The 19,138-nt window shown below is 40.3% G+C and overlaps 1 protein-coding gene across 1 annotated transcript in view; it reads left to right on the top strand.

Annotated features, from left to right (window-relative positions):
- The window catches only part of LOC124607053 (WD repeat-containing protein 3), a 134,524-nt gene that overhangs the window by 95,246 nt on the left and 20,140 nt on the right, over positions 1-19,138 (top strand). Inside the window, exon 11 of the mRNA XM_047139229.1 lies at positions 6,831-7,100. Within this exon, the coding sequence (XP_046995185.1) occupies positions 6,831-7,100 (270 nt within the window). The remainder of the gene's footprint in view (positions 1-6,830; positions 7,101-19,138) is intronic.

Genomic DNA, 19,138 nt, shown 5'->3' with positions numbered 1-19,138 from the left:
TGGTTAGTGTTACAAGGCCAGATCAGTCAATCATCCAAACTGTTGCCCCTGCAACTACTGAAAAGGCTACTGCCCCTCTTCAGGAACCACACGTTTGTCTGGCCTCTCAACAGATACCCCTCCGTTGTGGTTGCACCTACGGTATGGCTATCTGTATCACTGAGGTATGCAAGCCTCCACACCAATGGCAAGGTCCATGGTTCATTGGGAGGAAGGTGGGGGGGGGGGGGGGGGGGGGGCGTGACATTGTGGTTAGAAAGGCAAATGGTCAACTTCAGTTTATCAGGAGAATTTTAAGAATGTATGGTTCATCTGTAAAGGAGACTGCATGTAGGACGCTAGTGCGACCCCTTCTTGAGTACTGCTCAAGTGTTTGGGATCCACACTAGGACAGATTAAAGGAAGTCATCGAGGCAGTTCAGAGGTGGGCTGCCAAATTTGTTACTGGTAGGTTCGAAGAGTACCCAAGTAACACTGTGGAGATGCTTCAGGAATTTGAATGGGAATCCCTAGATGAAACACAATGTTCTTTTTGAGGAACACTATTGAGAAAATATACAGAACTGGCATTTGAAACTGGCTGTTGAACAACTGTACTACTGCCAACATGAATTTTGTGTAAGGATCCTGAAGGTGAGATAAGAGAAATTAAGGCTCATACAGAGGCATATAGACAGTCTTTCCCTTGCTCTGTTTGTGAGTGGAACAGTAAAGGAAATGACGGGTAATGGTACACAGTACCCTACACCATGCACTGTATGGTGGCTTGCAGAATATGTATGTAGGTGTAGATGTAGACCTCAACTGAAGACAGTTGATTGAATGAGAAGAGTAAATTTTCCTTGTGTATCCATTTCTTGACTGTCAACTCCAGCAAGTAGATAAGTTAAGTTATGCAGAGAATCTGCAAGGTATTCTAATACAGGACAGTCAAATTCACCTTTGTGTTACATTTTAATAACATCATGATTGCACTGAAGGGTAAACTGTGATATGTTTCTGAACAGGTCTTGAAGAGAGGAAGTGGATTACCAAATAAAAAATTTATGGTGTTATTTAAAAAAACACATTGCTGTTGATATCTTCATAGTAAACAAAGTTTCAAGAAGGGTAATCATACTGGTTAATGTCGCCGTGGTAGATGAATGATATTTGCTTTATTCCTTTTTATTTTCCTTCTAGACAAAAAGTTCATTTTGAGGGTCCAGATAAATGTGACTTCCTTTGTGGTGTGGAAACTAGTGCTTGTACTGTATATTTGAATCTGGAAGCCAAAATTGTCTTCAGTACTACAGGCGTTTGACAATGCCCACATTTCCTTTTGTCATGAAAAGTTGCATATAATGTAAAGCACCACTCACACTCTAAAGAGGTTCATCACATGGAGGTACGTGTACAGAGATGGTGATATTACAACCATAACAATGCCAGAGAATTCCACTTTCAGAGATATTTCATTATGTACATGTATGTGACAGTAGAAATTTACAAATTGCTAATGTTACATTACTTACTATTTACATTGAAAGAGAACTGATTAAAATTAAGATAAACAAATAAAGCAGTCAGTTATAAACTGTTACTGCAGTGATATTACGTAAATATTATGGTATACATTGGAACAAAAGTAAGTGATAAGGGCCAGATGTACATAAATAAATGTTACAACTATGGACATATTATGGCATACATAAGATGGAGATCTCACTGTACCCTCTGACACAATGGATATAGACTGCTCAGGCAAAATGTCGGTGGCAGCAGGTGACCCTGAGGTGTAAACTGCCTCATTCAATGTTCCCTGTCCTCCCAGTCTCACGATGACATCATCCTCCAGTGGAATTGTGGCAGTTTTTTCCACCGCCTGGCTGAGCTACGGCAACTGTTAAGCTTTACACCTGCTTTCTGCAGTGCCCTCCAGGAAACCTGGTTCCGGGCAATGCAGACCCCTGTCCTCTGCGGCTATAAGGGATATTACAGGAACCGTAGTGACTATAATCGAGTGTCAGGTGGAATTTGCGTTTGTGTCCTAAACTCAGTCTGTAGTGAACCTGTGCCCCTTCAAACCCCTTTTGAAGCTGTGGCTGTCAGAATAAGGATGACACAGGAAATAACTGTCTGCAACATATATCTTCCTCCAGATGGTGAAATACCCCTGAACACATTGGCTGCACTGATTTATCAAGTCCCTAAACCTTTCCTACTTATGGGAGATTTTAACGCCCGTAACCTCTTGTGGGATGGCACCGTGCTTACTGGCCGAGGCAGAGGTGTCGAAACTTTACTGTCTCAGGTCGACGTCTGCCTCCCAAATACTGGGGCCGCACACATTTCAGTGTGGCTCATGGTAGTTATTCGGCTCTTGATTTATCAATTTGCAGTCCTGGTCTTCTTCCATCTATCCACTGGAGAGCACATGACGACCTGTGTGATAGTGACCAGTTCCCCATCTTCCTGTCACTGCCCTGGCGTCAGGCCCACAGATGCCTGCCCAGATGGCCTTTAAACAAGACAGACTGGGAAACTTTCACCTCTGATGTCACCATTGAATCTCCCCTGCACGGGAACATCAATGTGATGGTTGAGCAGGTGACTACTACAATTGTTTCTGTGGCAGAAAACACGATCCCTCACTCTTTAGGGTACCCCCAGCGAAAGGCAGTCCCTTGGTGGCCGCCAAAAGTCGCTGAAGCAATTCTTGTTGACCTAGCTACATTGTAGGTTGCACAGAGTTTGTCAACTACATCAACTCCAGATTTGGTGTCATTATAGTGTAGAATAATTGCTGTTTTTTTTCTCTAAACCTTCTGAAACCTCACTTGACGATACATGCATACTTGAAAGGAGGACTACAGTTTTCTCTTTTTTCGGGACATACGACACAAGGGTTTCATTCTTGCTGTAGCCAAATACGCTATCATATTGCTGTCTACTTTTTGGTGCTACGAAATTCGATGGCAGTTCCTTCTTGTTTTTTCTAATTGTGCCTACAAATGACAGTCTCCTTTTATGCAATTCTCTTACTAACTCCAAACTAGTGAACCAGTTATCTGCTGTAATGTTTGTACCCGTCCCATATATTGGTTCAGCAAGTCTCAGAACTACTTCTTTGGCGGAGTTGTTATTCTGAAAGGGTCCTTCTGGTTGTAATCCACAATATATTTGCATGTTGTAAGTATAATAAAGCTTGGCATCACATAGGCAGAAAATTTTGATGCCATATTTAGATGGTTTGGATGGTATGAACTGTCGAAATCCACACCGGCCTCGAAATGCTGGTAGCTGCTCATCAACTGTGACGTTCTGACTGAGGGAGTAATGTGTCTTGCAGTTATTCAAACACATGGTGAACATTTCCCTCATGGCTGCTAATTTGTCTGTCTTGTGCCGTGCTTGTCTTGTGGCTCCATCATCAAAACGAACACATCTTATTAGGAACAGGAAACGTTTTTCAGACATGGTCATTCTAAAAATATTCAGACCAAGGTTATCTGCTGTCCAGAAGTCGTGAACATTCTGTCGCCCACCACGGAACACACCAGCAAGGTGTAACAAGCCAAGAAAGGCTTTTATTTCGATTGCGTCTGTGTCCTTGCAGTCACTCTCACGAGCAAAGTTTCCTTTTAGATCAGCTATACCCCTGTTAGCGTTGACCACAATTGGATCTAGGATATCATTACTGATGAATAAGCTCCAGCAGTCAATTTCAGTTACCATTTTCTTTGCGTCTCCAACTACCCCAGGCAGTTTGGTTAGTATATTATGAGGCTGTGTCTGTGTTGCTTTCCAAGGCACTTTCCTCCATTTAGTTCTATCCTTACCTAAAATTTAAAAAAAATAAGTACATTACACCATTATTAGATATTGTTATTATTACATCTGAAAGCATATTTATTGTCTTTTCTACTCACCAAAATAGTAATGTTCATCAGTTTCCTGCGCTTCATTATTTTCCTCTTCATCAAATTCATGATCTGTGTCTGAGTCTACAGATCGTGTTTAGAGTATACCTTCGGTTTCTGAATCAGTTTCTGCAAGATCATCTTCATCTTCAATGGATACCTCGTCGTCGAGAAGGCGATGTACTTCTTCCAAATCCTTAGGATTTTCTAGATCATATTGTTTACTCATTGCTTCATTTAGAAGACAACAACGCAACTGCCGTATGCTGCAAACAATGCAACAGCTGCAGTCATTAGCAGCGACAAAGCGTTACCCGAGTAGGCGCGCTGTATCTGAGAGATACAGGCAGTACACGTTCCCACACCTGACTCATTTATGACCTTGTCAGTATCGGGATAAGACTGAAATACCTGTGAAGCAATAAGAAAGGTATGACACAAGATGTCGTGGGCCAGCAAACCGTTACCACTGTTCATTACGGTAATATTAGATAAAAAGTAGGTCATGTATCTCACAGATACATGCGGGACTGTCGGAGGGTTAATGCCTCATTTACAAAGTGGGAGCTGCTCAGTGCTCTTGCACATTGCCCCATCACAGCTCCTGGATGAGATCGGATCCACAGTCATATGCTTAAACATCTCTCATCTGACTACGAGTGACATCTCCTCGTTATCTTCAACCGGATCTGATATGATGGCGTCTATCCATTGCAGTGGTGGGAGAGCTCCATCATTCCAGCTGCTGGAACGTATGATGTGGGTTGGGTCCTGGAGTCACGTGGCCTACTGGCTCCATGTCAGGGTGGCTTCTGCCAGGGTCGCTCTACCACTGACATAATCTTGTGTCCCTCGAGTGTACCATCTGAACAGCCTTTTCCAGACATAAATTTTTTTGATTTACGAAAAGTGTATGACACCACCTGACAACATCATATCCTTCTGTATTATACGAGTGGGGTCTCCGAGGCCCGCTCCCGATTTTTATCCAAAATTTCCTGTCACTTCGTACTTTCCATGTCCAAGTTGGTGCTCCCATAGTTCCTCCCATATCCAGGAGAATGGGTTTTCGCAGAGCTCTGTATTGAGTTTATCTCTGTTTTTAGTGACCATTAATGATCTAGCAGCAGCTGTAGGGCCATCTGTCTCACCTCCTCTGTATGCAGATGACTTCTGCATTTCGTACTGCTCCACTAGTGCTGGCATTGCTGAGCAGCACCTTCAGGGAGCCATCCACAAGGCGCAGTCATGGACTCTAGCTCACGGTTTCCAGTTTCTGGCCGCAAAGTCGTGTGTTATGCACTTCTGTTGGCGTCTTACTGTTCATCCAGAACCAGAACTTTACCTTAATGACAATCCACTTACTGTAGTGGAGACATATCGATTCTTAGGACTCGTTTTCAGCACCCGATTGACTTGGCTTCCTCACCTTCGTCAGCTTAAGTGGAAGTGCTGGCAGCACCTCAATGCCATCCGCTTGGCCACACTTGGGTGACACACGGCTACCTCCTGCGCTGTGGTGACCCATCTCTGTGTCGGTGTAGCGCCCGTCTGACAGTGGTCCGTATCTTGGTGAGCTGTCCTGCTTTGGCTTCCCTGCAACGGACTCTTCAGTTACCGGGCTCGTTGCCATTAATTTTAGCTGACAATGCCTCATCAGCTAATTTCGTTTTACATTTTAAACGTGATGGTGGGTTTTAACATTCTATATAAGTTTTAGTTCATGTCCTTTGTTCCTTTGTGTTCTCCACTCTAATGCTTTTAGGGTGGATGTTTTAATGTGCCACAGAGTGGCTGGCTTTTCCTTTTTAATCTCGTGGTCAGCCAGCCACGATCATCTACATTCTTGTTTTTACCCCTTCTACCTGTTTCTTGCTTCTCTCTGTGGTTTTCTTTTCCTGTTTTGTCCATAGTAGTGTTGGTCGTCCTTCTGTTGTTCTTCTGGTTCTTCCTTTCTCTTGTTATTGTGCTGTACATCTTTCTTTTCTTCTTTCCCTTTGTAATTATTTTATTGGGAATAAGGGACCAATGACCTCACAGTTTGGTCCCTCCTCCCCCCCCCCCCCCCCCCCCCTCCCTTTTAAACCAACCAACCAAAACGAAATTTTCCTGTCCCTTTATACAGCTGAATTACATTCAGAGAGCTTTTATGTCATTAGTCATGTCAGTCTTGGGGGAAAACCTACACTAAATTTCGTAATCTAAATCTGACCATTGTTGCTTGATCACTTTGTTCTGTCAAAGTAAACACCGAGTTATTTACGTTCCACCAGGACTTTCCATTATCATAATTTTAAATTGTGTATTTTAGTTCTCAGTGTTTCGATATATGACATCAGTCATAATGTTACATGAGCAAAACAGGAATTAATGTAGTATGGGTCTCAGTTGAACACTTTAGAATGGTGTTGAAGTGTACGAGTAATGCATTGCCATCTCTTTCCTTACAGCTACATTCACAGCAAAAAATTATAAATTGAAAATAAATCTTCAGACAAGTGTGAGTACTGCAGTCATATTTGATTGAATTACAGTAAGAGTGAGCCTGAATAATCATAGATCACCTTTCACGTAACAATTACCAAGCAAGAGGTTAGCATACCAGATGTCATTTAGGAGGAACAGGGTTGAAATCCTTGTCCAGCCATTCACATTTAGATTTGTCATGTTTTATCTAAGTCAGTGAAGGGGATTGACATGGTGACCACAAGGCTGATTTCATTCCCCATTCTTATCCTTATCCAGTTCAAAAATTTTGAGTTGCGCCTCATACAGAAAAACTGGTTACGTAATTGCAACCATATTTCTGTGTATTTTCTAAGAAAATGTATTGTGTTAATTGTGCTGTTACTGCTTTAATATAATTGTAGGTCAAATGTACAGTTACATGTGTGATATCATTTATAAAAATATTTACTTTTGTTTCAGTTCTTTGTTTCTCTTTATGGTCACAAACTGCCTGTGCTTTGCATGGACATTTCATATGACTCAACAATTATTGCAACTGGAAGTGCAGATCGCAATGTGAAAATCTGGGGATTGGACTTTGGGGACTGCCACCGTTCATTGTTTGCACATGATGATTCAGTAACAGGCCTAATGTTTGTGCCCAAAACTCATTACTTTTTTACGTGTGGAAAAGATGGAAGAGTGAAATATTGGGATGCTGATTCATTTTGCAAGATTGCCACATTGCAGGTAATTTGCTGTATTCTTTCTTTATTTAAATCACTGTAAACCACTCGAGTTCACTGTCAAAGTTCGTGAGTCCTAGTTTATTGTGCCCACATACAATAGTCCTCACCTGGGGCACCATATGTGACAATCACCTGCTTTATTTCATTGTTGATTGTCCTCAGTGTCGACATACAGCGTTGTGATATTGGCTGAAAAATGGGGGGGGGGGGGGGGAGGGGGGGGTGTTAAGTTCAACACTTTAAATGATATAGCCGACAGGTGCACAGTTGCATTTCACAGTTCTTTACTTTCACTGTTCACAACACCCCAGTAATACACAGTTATATGGCCAGTACACTATTGTTTAACTTTCGATAAGCCTCATTAATAGTTTGCAGGCAAACATCCACATACTGCTACAGTAGTTTACTGTCGAACATCTACGAGCAGTAACAACCTAACCACACAGTACACAGTCTTTTAAATAAATTTGACAGACACTGCCATTGTTTTTGCACAGCCTATTTTTGTTACACTTATTTCATGGTTAAGTTAATGCATTGTTGTTGTTCTAACCAACACAGGTTTCTTGTCTGAAATTTGGCCGTGGACTGACTGTCTCGAGCGCAGAAATTGGGCCTTAATATATCCTCACAATAATAGGTACTGAAACTTCATATTGTTCAATGTTTAAGTTACATAAATTACAATTAAAACATCACTCATTAAATTAAATGAATACATCGAAAAATCCATTCTTTTTAACAGTTTCTTCTACTGCAAGGGTTAGGTCGAATTATTTGTTTAGATGATGAAATTATCAGATATGATTATGAAAACAATACTTTTGACAAAACTGTTAATTACTTTGGAATTAAGAGCTGGCTTTGCTAACATGTTTTCGAATAGAGCCAAATACATCCTTTAAGAATACTATTAGTTGGTCCTCCAAATGTTTATAATTAGTACAGAATTTATATTTGTTTGTAAGTCAACAATAGAATTTAAGTTATGAAGCGGATACTGATTTCACCCCATAACAAAAGATATTAACTAGGAATAGTCAAAATTTTAGAAAATCATTTACATACATAAAACTAAGCACAAAATTAGATCTGGTACTATATTCTTTAAAACTGAGGCCCAACCTTTCTCTTGTAGCAAAATGCAGACTATACTCACATATGTTAATGGTAATTAGTCAGAAATGAACAAACAAATTTAAGGAGGCAGATTACAAAACAAGAGAGGAAGTAAAAATATCCCAGCTTGCTTTGTCCCCCCCCCCCTCCTCCCGTTGGATTGACCAGATAGATATTGCAAATAGCTAATTGGGCTATTCGGTGACCACAAGTGACGCCAGAAATTGGGTTTAACAATCTACACACACAAAATTAATACATACGAAATCTTATCAAAACTACAGTACATATGTTTTTCTCAAATTTATTCTTATATGAACTGGCCATATGAAAATCCCTATACAAAATATTTACACACAGTGTATTGTACAATGTCACAAAATAGCCACAAGTTATACTTTTAATAAAAATTAGGCATCTTCATTATAAGTGATGTCCTTCTTGGACAAACAAAGATTACATTCTAAGATACATATCACTTTATACAAATGCTGTCTTGCTGAAAAAAATAAATCCTTGTGGGTTGCAAAAAGTTAAATTATACTGCGTGTTGCAGTTAACTTTTTAAACAGAAAATTTCACTTGCTCAATGCTTAGTATTTTTCTCAAGCACTTTTTCGCTTTTAATGAACTTGTACACATTCTCTCACCAAGTTGTCCACACCTTCAACCGATCCAAGTGGCAATTAGTAAGGAAATGCACTGCTATCAGTTCCCTTGGAAGTGGTTCTCCTCCACCACAGTGCACGAAAAAAATTAGACAAAGTACCCTACTTTAGTACACTTCCTTTTTTCCTAACTTAAGTCTAAAAAAAGTTTGACACAAAAATGATAGTCATTACTTCATAAATAGATACATTACATAGCTATCATAACATCGCAATAATTAGCACTAAAATTGACTGTAGTACGAAAGATGTGGACTAGTAAAATTTCAAAATCAAGTGCACATTACACTACAAAGCATTACTCTAAGTCATAACTCTGTAACTGGTTAAACTTGAAAGATTTGGGTTTCTTTTCCGTTTTCAAAATAGCATAAATTTAATATGTGCAGTAGCATAGATTTACTAATCATTACGTTATGAAAAAAGAATAGAGTCACCATCACGTAACTTAATTATTATTCAAATAAAAATTAAGGGATGGAAGTTGTACCATCATTGCCCCACTTCTCTACTCAACTATGAGCACTACTCTCATTCAACCAGAAAATTAAATCCTGACAAAATCACACCTAATACTTGACCAATCAGAAATATTCACATCAGTCTAGCACCACAGTTATCAGTTAATCAGCAAACTTATTGTTCTTTGCTCCAGTATTACCACTTTAAGCACATAATTCATCAGAACACAAATAGAAGTTTTTAGGTAACGTATAGCTCCAATGATGCACCTCACTAAATTTTTGCTCTTTTTGTTAAATTCTCATTCCCAGCTGCAGTGTCATGAATTGCACAATGTAAACAGTACCCAATGTTGCCTAGTTCAAAAATTTGACCACCAATATAGTTACACCACATTTCTTTGTATACAGTTATCTTTTTCATTCATCATGTCTATCAGCTCAATTATTTTACTTAACTTTCTTACCTCATAAGCTAGTGCAGTGCATTCTCAACAAATATCTCTGCTGCAGAGACAGGCTCCCTAACCATTAAGACCCTAACATTATTCATTATTTTATTATTTCATTATTGTTTCATTATCTAATAAATAAGCACCTTCTGTGCTTATCCAATGCAAACTTGACTCTACTGAAAAACACTCCACAGAAACAGATCCTTTTGCTAAGGCAAACTTAACTGTCATTAGTGATCAGACAAAATCATCACTTAGAAAAACTATTATTTCACTGTATTCTATCAAATTGCTTGTGATTCTAGCCTGAAGGGCGATATACACTCCTGGAAACTGTAATAAGAACACCGTGAATTCATTGTCCCAGGAAGGGGAAACTTTATTGACACATTCCTGGGGTCAGATACATCACATGATCACACTGACAGAACCACAGGCACATAGACACAGGCAACAGAGCATGCACAATGTCGGCACTAGTACAGTGTATATCCACCTTTCGCAGCAATGCAGGCTGCTATTCTCCCATGGAGACGATCGTAGAGATGCTGGATGTAGTCCTGTGGAACGGCTTGCCATGCCATTTCCACCTGGCGCCTCAGTTGGACCAGCGTTCGTGCTAGACGTGCAGACCGCGTGAGACGACGCTTCATCCAGTCCCAAACATGCTCAATGGGGGACGGATCCGGAGATCTTGCTGGCCAGGGTAGTTGACTTACACCTTCTAGAGCACGTTGGGTGGCACGGGATACATGCCGACGTGCATTGTCCTGTTGGAACAGCAAGTTCCCTTGCCAGTCTAGGAATGGTAGAACGATGGGTTCGATGACGGTTTGGATGTACCGTGCACTATTCAGTGTCCCCTCGACGATCACCAGTGGTGTACGGCCAGTGTAGGAGATCGCTCCCCACACCATGATGCCGGGTGTTGGCCCTGTGTGCCTCGGTCGTATGCAGTCCTGATTGTGGCGCTCACCTGCACGGCGCCAAACACGCATACGACCATCATTGGCACCAAGGCAGAAGCGACTCTCATCGCTGAAGACGACACGTCTCCATTCGTCCCTCCAGTCACGCCTGTCGCGACACCACTGGAGGCGGGCTGCACGATGTTGGGGCGTGAGCGGAAGACGGTCTAACGGTGTGCGGGACCGTAGCCCAGCTTCATGGAGACGGTTGCGAATGGTCCTCGCCGATACCCCAGGAGCAACAGTGTCCCTAATTTGCTGGGAAGTGGCGGTGCGGTCCCCTACGGCACTGCGTAGGATCCTACGGTCTTGGCGTGCATCCGTGCGTCGCTGCGGTCCGGTCCCAGGTCGACGGGCACGTGCACCTTCCGCCGACCGCTGGCGACAACATCGATGTACTGTGGAGACCTCACGCCCCACGTGTTGAGCAATTCGGCGGTACGTCCACCCGGCCTCCCGCATGCCCACTATACGCCCTCGCTCAAAGTCCGTCAACTGCACATACGGTTCACGTCCACGCTGTCGCGGCATGCTACCAGTGTTAAAGACTGCGATGGAGCTCCGTATGCCACGGCAAACTGGCTGACACTGACGGCGGCGGTGCACAAATGCTGCGCAGCTAGCGCCATTCGATGGCCAACACCGCGGTTCCTGGTGTGTCCGCTGTGCCGTGCGTGTGATCATTGCTTGTACAGCCCTCTCGCAGTGTCCGGAGCAAGTACGGTGGGTCTGACACACCGGTGTCAATGTGTTCTTTTTTCCATTTCCAGGAGTGTATATACGAAGCTTGCTTACTCTTTCCACACACATTACTCCAGGCAACTATGTTTAAAGTTGTAATTCCTTAATGTTAGAAAAGGCTGTATCATGACACACCTCTATGGGTAGATAGTTGTCTCCATATACTGATTGCACTGAACACAAACACTTTTGTTATACTACAATTAATATTAATATCTCTTATCTAAGATGGTTTTTACTACATATTGCCTCTGCTGCTACACCAATGTGCTGATTACTTCAGATGTTAATTATAGTTTTTAGATAACCTGCACCTTCTCCCCCCATACATGCTGACATGTTTCGTTTTCTGATTACCTTGACTCTTTGACAGAAATTCTTTAACCATGGCACCAATTTTCTTTCTTCCGTCCTCTTATGATTCCATTACTTATAACTAAGACAATGTAATATAAATAGATAACTCTGGAGAAACCTTTTCTAAAATATTCCTATACTAAAGTATCCTGCCGTACAAAATCATATGAAAGTCAAAGACAAAAGGTTTGTGATTCACTTATAAACTACAAATAGGATAGCAGAAGAGTTTGACCACCACAGGAAACACAAAAAATGAGACAGACGGCTGGGGTGAGCATTATTTTCTCTATTTCAGCCAATTTTGAATCTACATTTTTATTTAATTTTACCACTTTTTCCTCTACCACTACTGCACACTTGGTTTTTACCTCTGTTTCAAAATCATTTGTAATCTGATTGATTTGGTTCTCAAGTTCAACCCTGTTTTCAGCACAAAATTTCCTGGCAACTTTGACTTCATCTTTACATTGTTTTTCGGAAGCCTCCACCCTCCTCCTATAGTCATCACAAAGCTTCTCTCTCTCTGCTACGGATTTACTACTCATTAATGTTAATTTCTCATTAGTATTCTGCTCTACTCTCTTTATCTTTTCATCATAATCTTTAAATGCTGCCTCAACCTTCTTTTTTAATTCTAGAGCTAACTTCCTTAATTTCCTTTTTAATTTCTTTCTTCAGTTTATCTTTTAAGTTAGTCGTGTCAGTTTTAATACTATTAATGTCTTCTTTTGTACACATACCACTCAAACTACTCATAACGTGCATTAACATTGCTTCCACTTTTCCGTCTGCCACAAACTTTTTCCCTTACTGACTTTCGCTACTAGATTCCTCATCCTTAACCTTAACGATCTCACCCACTTCATTTCTGTTTTCGTCCATTTCGTTCACATCACCATGCAATGTAGATGATGCTTTTATCATACATTCATGTCTGATTTATAAACACTGTCATCTACAGAACCAGTCGCCTGTTGTCCCTTCACCCTGACATGTTCATTAACGCCACTTATGTCACTTAATATAAAATGGCTTTTGCTATGAATCACCTTACGCCACTTATGTCACTTAATATAAAACAGCTTTTGCTATGAATCACCTTACCTTTATTCACTCTTCTTCTGCTGGTGCTGTTGCTGTTGCTTTGGTTGTCATCTTGATTCGTCATCTGCGAAGCTGTTGCAAGTTGTAATTCTCTCGGCGAGGCATCTTGTTTATCTCCAGTCGGCTGTGCCCACCTGCGGCTGATTGGCTGCTCCTGTACTCAATGACTGCTCCCATAGAACCCACTCGCTGATTGGCTGCTGTCATACTGTGGCCATGCAACCCCAGTGCTGACTGGCTGTAACATCTCCTCCATTTATATCACTGTGAACTGCTCGAGTTCACTGTCAAAGTTCGTGAGTCCTAGTTTATTGTGTCCACATACAAAAGTCCTCACCCGGGGCACCATATGTGACATTCGACTGCTTTATTTCATCGTTGATTGTCCTCAGTGTCAACGTACTGTGTTGTGATACTAGCTGAAAAATGGGGGTGAAGTTCAACACAGACTACTTTAAATGATGTCACCGACAGGTGCATAGTTGCGTTTCACAGTTCTTTACTTTCACTGTTCGCAACCCCCAGTAGTACGCAGTTATATGGGCAGTGCACTATTGTTTAACTTTCAATATGCCTCACTAATAGTTTGCAGGCAAACATCCACATACTGCTACAATAGTTTGCTGTTGAACGTCTATGAGCAGTAACAACCTAACCACACAGTTCACAGTCTGTCAAATAAATTTAACAGACACTTCCTATTTTTGTTACACTTATTTCATGGTTAAGTTGATGCATTGTTGTTGTTCTAACCAACACAGGTTTGAAACTTCCTGGCAGATTAAAACTGTGTGCCGGACCGAGACTCGAACTTGGGCCTTTGCCTTTCGCGGGCAAGTGCTTTACCAACTGAGCTAACCAAGCACGACTCACGCCCCGCCCTCACAGCTTTACTTCTACCAGTATCTCGTCTCATACCTTCCAAACTTTACAGAAGCTCTCCTGCGAACCCTGCATGTTGGTCTGGATGGCAAGAGGACTTGTGTATGATAATATTGATGGTTGTTGGCTTTCTGAAAATTTGAAATTTATGCTTTTAATTTTTGTTTAAGATTGTTAAATCAATGTTCTACTGTGAACTGAATTTTGTGGTGTAATTTATTGAGTTCTTTGGCTAGATTTTCTGTTTCTTCTGCCATCCCATTGAACAGAATGTGAGTGTCATCAACATAGTGTTTGTAGTATAGCAGCTTATCTTTTAGTTGGGTTTGGGATCTAAAAAATTCCTTCAGTACTTTCAAGACTTACTAGTTCAAAACGATTAACCACTTGCAGTGGCCTGGTGTAATGTTAAGCTCTCTCTATACAGCTTAAGCGTTTTCGTGGACTTACTTGTTGAAGAATTCTGGTTCTGCTTTCTTGCAGCGCTGATGTCTTCTGCTAGCACCGGACGCTTCTCCGAAGATTTCACTGCTAGGAAGGGGAAATTTTAACTCTCTTGCTCTCTCTCTTTTCTTCTTTAAAAAATATGCTACTCTTGGAATATCATTCAATCCACCAGAACATATTTATTTCCACTTTGTACAAAAAAACAACTAAACTTTATGACGTAAGCCCACAGATTACCGGGCACCCAGAATCAGTTAATTACACATTTTTGAATACAATTAATCCATAAGATTTTATCGTGGCTGACTATCCATGTCCAATCCACATACTCTCAACAGCAGTTAAACGTCTACTAAACAGTCACTATCTCGGGTCACTCCATTTGTTTTTCAACAATAACAAAGCTACATTACTTTTTGCAGCCGGCCACGGAGCTTCCGGGCCATATTTAATTATTCTTGGCAGGTCGTGCTGAACACTTGCCAGCACCGACGAATTATCTCCCTTCCAGTTTCACCTGCACCAGCAATAAATGGGTGCAGTATCCTATGCTCATCCTTACGCCCTGCTTTAAAATAACGCGTGTTCGAAACGGCTGGAACACAAGTGTCTCCAGACTTTCATAAAATTCTGGGGCCACTACACACTCAACCAGCCATACACTGCAACCCCCCTCCTTCCCCAACCCCCCCGCCCTCATCTCTCTCCTTACAACCTGACTACACTGGTGTCAATGTAAATATCCTACCACAGAATAAAACCTTTACTATATATCTAAATGATAATGCCTTCTACTGTTAATATAAATCAGTACTTTTATACATATTACTTCTAACTGAAACAAACAGAATCTGTCTTTACTAATATTCCAGATCACATTAATGTAAGAACAGAAGCAAGTCAGTAGTTCACTTGAACTTATGTTCTTGGTTTTTATAAATTGTATGGTCATACAAACATCTTTAGTCCATTACAAATACTGTAAATTTTATACATATTACCTTTAGCTAAAATAAACACAAACTACTCTGACTAATATTCCAGATCATGTTAACGTAAGAACAGAAATAAGTCAACACTTCATTTATAGGTTTGTTATAATTTCAAATTTAAACATAAAGGTCATGGTCATACAAACAGCTGTATCTCATTGCAAATACTATAAATGTAAAACTTTGAACATAGCTGCTAAGGTTCAGTGTCCGTGTCAGAATTAAATTAGAACAAATAAGCCCTCGGTCACAAATATTAAGTTAAAATTGACCCGGTTTTGACGCTACTATGTGCGTCATCTTCAGAATTAAACTAACTGTTCTAAAACATAATATGTATATAAAACATTAATAAACTAAAGTGTGTACTGACTGGAGAGAGATGCAGTACTTACAAGTCACATTCTAAAAAAATCTAAGCCGGAAAGGCGACGTCATGAAAAGTTGTAAATAAAATAAGATGGCGAGCCGCTAAGGGCTGCTCATACCTGAGTGAACATGGGTTGCTGTTTTAGAACAGTTAGTTTAATTCTGAAGACAACGCTCATAGTAGTATTGAAACCTGGTCAATTTTGACTTAATATTTGTGACCGAGGGCTTATTTGTTCTAATATACTATAAATGTGTATAATTTTATTCCTGGAAATTCATTTTAATGAGAACCTTGATTAAAATATTTGCTCATAAACTAACTGTATTATACGTTAATATACGAATAGCAATAAGACATCAGATCGCTTGAAGTTCATTCTTGTAGTAATTCATTTATTTATTTATTTTATTTTGTGCGCTCATGTTATCGCCAGTCTGACTAAAATATTTGCTTTTATAATGACTCCAATACATGTAAACAAGAATAAATTACATCTCTGAGTAAAGTAGGCCAATGCCATATTTTCCTGTCAGATCTTTGTTACAAGCAGCAGTTATAAAGCACATTCTGGATGCTGGCATAGTTTCGCTGTCACAGTGTAAATGAGTATAGGTTGTGTAAAAGTATGTGAAGTGATATACCAACTGGTCATAAATATGAGAGACAGATGCACATTAATGAAAAAAGCCATCTATACTGTCACAATAAGTAAAAAACTAAATTTACATCCATATCGACAGATAAACAATAGTCATGGCGATACATTAAAGCATGTTCCATCTTCTTATCACAGAGACAGCAGCCAGAATTATGCTGGAAATAATGATGTAACTTCCAGAAATCATCTGAAGATGAACCTGAAAAGGTTTGAAAACCAGTTCATGGAATAATAAATAATTATTCAGTAAAGAATAAGAGGACATCGTTATCAGGAGGAAGAAAACTGGCATTCTACGGATCGGAGCCCAGAATGTCAGATACCCTTAATCGGGCACATAGGTTAGAAAATTTAAAAAGGGAAATGGATAGGTTAAAGTTAGATATAGCGGGAAGTAGTGAAGTTTGGTGGTAGGAGGAGCAAGACTTTTGATCGGGTGAATACAGGGTTATAAATACATAATCAAATAGGGGTAATGCAGGAGTAGGTTTAATAATGAATAAAAAAAATAGGAGTGCAGGTAAGCTACTACAAACAGCATAGTGAATGCATTAGAGCAGCCAAGCTAGATACGAAGTCCACGCCTACCACAGTAGTACAAGTTTATATGCCAACTAGCTCTGCAGATGATGAAGAAATTGATGAAATGTATGATGAGATAAAAGAAATTATTCAGGTATTGAAGGGAGATGAAAATTTAATAGTCATGGGTGACTGGAATTCGAGAGTAGGAAAAGGGAGAGAAGGAAACATAGTAGGTGAATATGGATTGGGAGTAAGAAATGAAAGAGGAAGCCGGATAGCTAACACTTGGTTCAAGAATCATAAAAGAAGGTTTTGTACATGGAAGAATCCTGGAGATACTAGAAGGTATCAGATAGAATATATAATGGTAAGACAGAGATTTAGTAACCAGGTTTTAAATTGTAAGACATTTCCAGGGGCAGATGTGGACTCTGACCACCCTCTATTGGTTATCAGCTGTAGATTAAAACTGAAGAAACTGCAAAAAGGTGGGAATTTAAGGAGATGGGACCTGGATAAACTGACAGAACATGAGGTTGTAGAAAGTTTCAGGGAGAGCATTAGGGAATGATTGACAAGAATGAGGCAAAGAAATGCAGTAGAACAAGAATGGATAGCTTTGAGAGATGAAATAGTGAAGGCAGCAAAGGATCGAGTAGGTAAAAAGACGAGGGCTAGTAGAAACCTTGGTTAACAGAAGAGATATTGAATTTAATTGATGAAAGGAGAAAATACAAAAATGCAGTAAATGAAGCAGCCAAAAAGGAATATAAATGTCTCAAAAATGAGATTGACAGGAAGTGCAAAATGGCTAAGCAGGTATGGCTAGAGGACAAATGTAAGGATGAAGAGGCATATATGACTAGGGGTAAGATAGATACTGCCTACAGGAAAATTAAAGAGACCTTTGGAGAAAAGGTGCATGAATATCAAGAGCTCAGATGGAAAACCAGTTCTAAGCAAAGCAGGGAAAGCAGAAAGGTGGAAGGAGTATACTGAGTGTCTATACAAGAGCAATGTTCTTGAGGATAATATTATGGAAATGGAAGAGGATGTAGATGAAGATGAAATGGGAGATACTATACTGCGTGAAGAGTTTGACAGAGCACTGAAAGACCTGAGCCAAAACAAGGCACCGGGAGTAGACAACATTCCATTGGAACTACTGATGGCCTTGGGAGAGCCAGTCCGGACCAAACCTTACCATTTGGTGAGCAAGATGTATGAGCCAGGCGAAATACCCTCAGACTTCAAGAAGAATATAATAATTCCAATCCCAAAGAAAGCAAGTGTTGACAGATGTGAAAATTACTGAACTATCAATTTAATAAGTCACAGCTGCAAAACACTAATGCAAATTCTTTACAGATGAATGGGAAAACTAGTAGAAGCCGACCTCGGGGTGGATGAGTTTGGATTCCGTAGAAATGTTGGAACACGTGAGGCAATACTGACCCTACGACTTATCTTAGAAAATAGATTAAGGAAAGGCAAACCTACGTTTCTAGCATTTGTAGACTTAGAGAAAGCTTTTGACAGTGTTGACTGGAAATCTCTCTTTCAAATTCTGAAGGTGGCAAGGGTAAAATACAGGGAGCAAAAGGCTATTTACAATTTGTACAGAAACCAGAGGGCAGTTATAAAGAGTCGAGGGGCATGCAAGGGAAGCAGCGGTAGGCAAGGGATTGACACAAGGTTGTAGCCTCTCCCCGATGTTATTCAAACTGTATATTGAGCAAGCAGTAAAGGAAACAAAAGAAAAATTCGGCGTAGGTATTAAAATCCATGGAGAAGAAATAAAAACTCTGAGGTTCGCCGATGACATTTTAATTCTGTTGGAGGCAGCAAAGGACCTGGAAGAGCAGCTGAACGGAATGGACAGTGTCTTGGAAGGAGGATATAAGATGAACATCAACAAAAGCAAAACAAGGATAATGGAATGTAGTAGAATTAAGTCGGGTGATGTTGAGGGAATTAGATTAGGAAATGAGACACTTAAGGTAGTAAAGGAGTTTTGCTATTTGGGTAGCAAAATAACTGCTGATGGTCGAAGTAGTGAGGATATAAAATGTAGACGCAATGGCAAGGAAAGTGTTTCTGAAGAAGAGAAATTTGTTAACATCGAGTATAGATTTGAATCTCAGGAAGTCGTTTCTGAAAGTATTTGCATGGAGTATAGCCATGTATGGAAGTGAAACATGGACGATAAATAGTTTGGACAAGAAGAGAATAGAAGCTCTCAAAATGTGGTGCTTCAGAAGAATGCTGAAGATTAGATGGGTA

This window comes from Schistocerca americana, chromosome 3, assembly GCF_021461395.2.
Source record: "Schistocerca americana isolate TAMUIC-IGC-003095 chromosome 3, iqSchAmer2.1, whole genome shotgun sequence".
NCBI lineage: Eukaryota > Metazoa > Arthropoda > Insecta > Orthoptera > Acrididae > Schistocerca > Schistocerca americana.
This window is presented reverse-complemented; position numbering and strand designations above follow the sequence as displayed.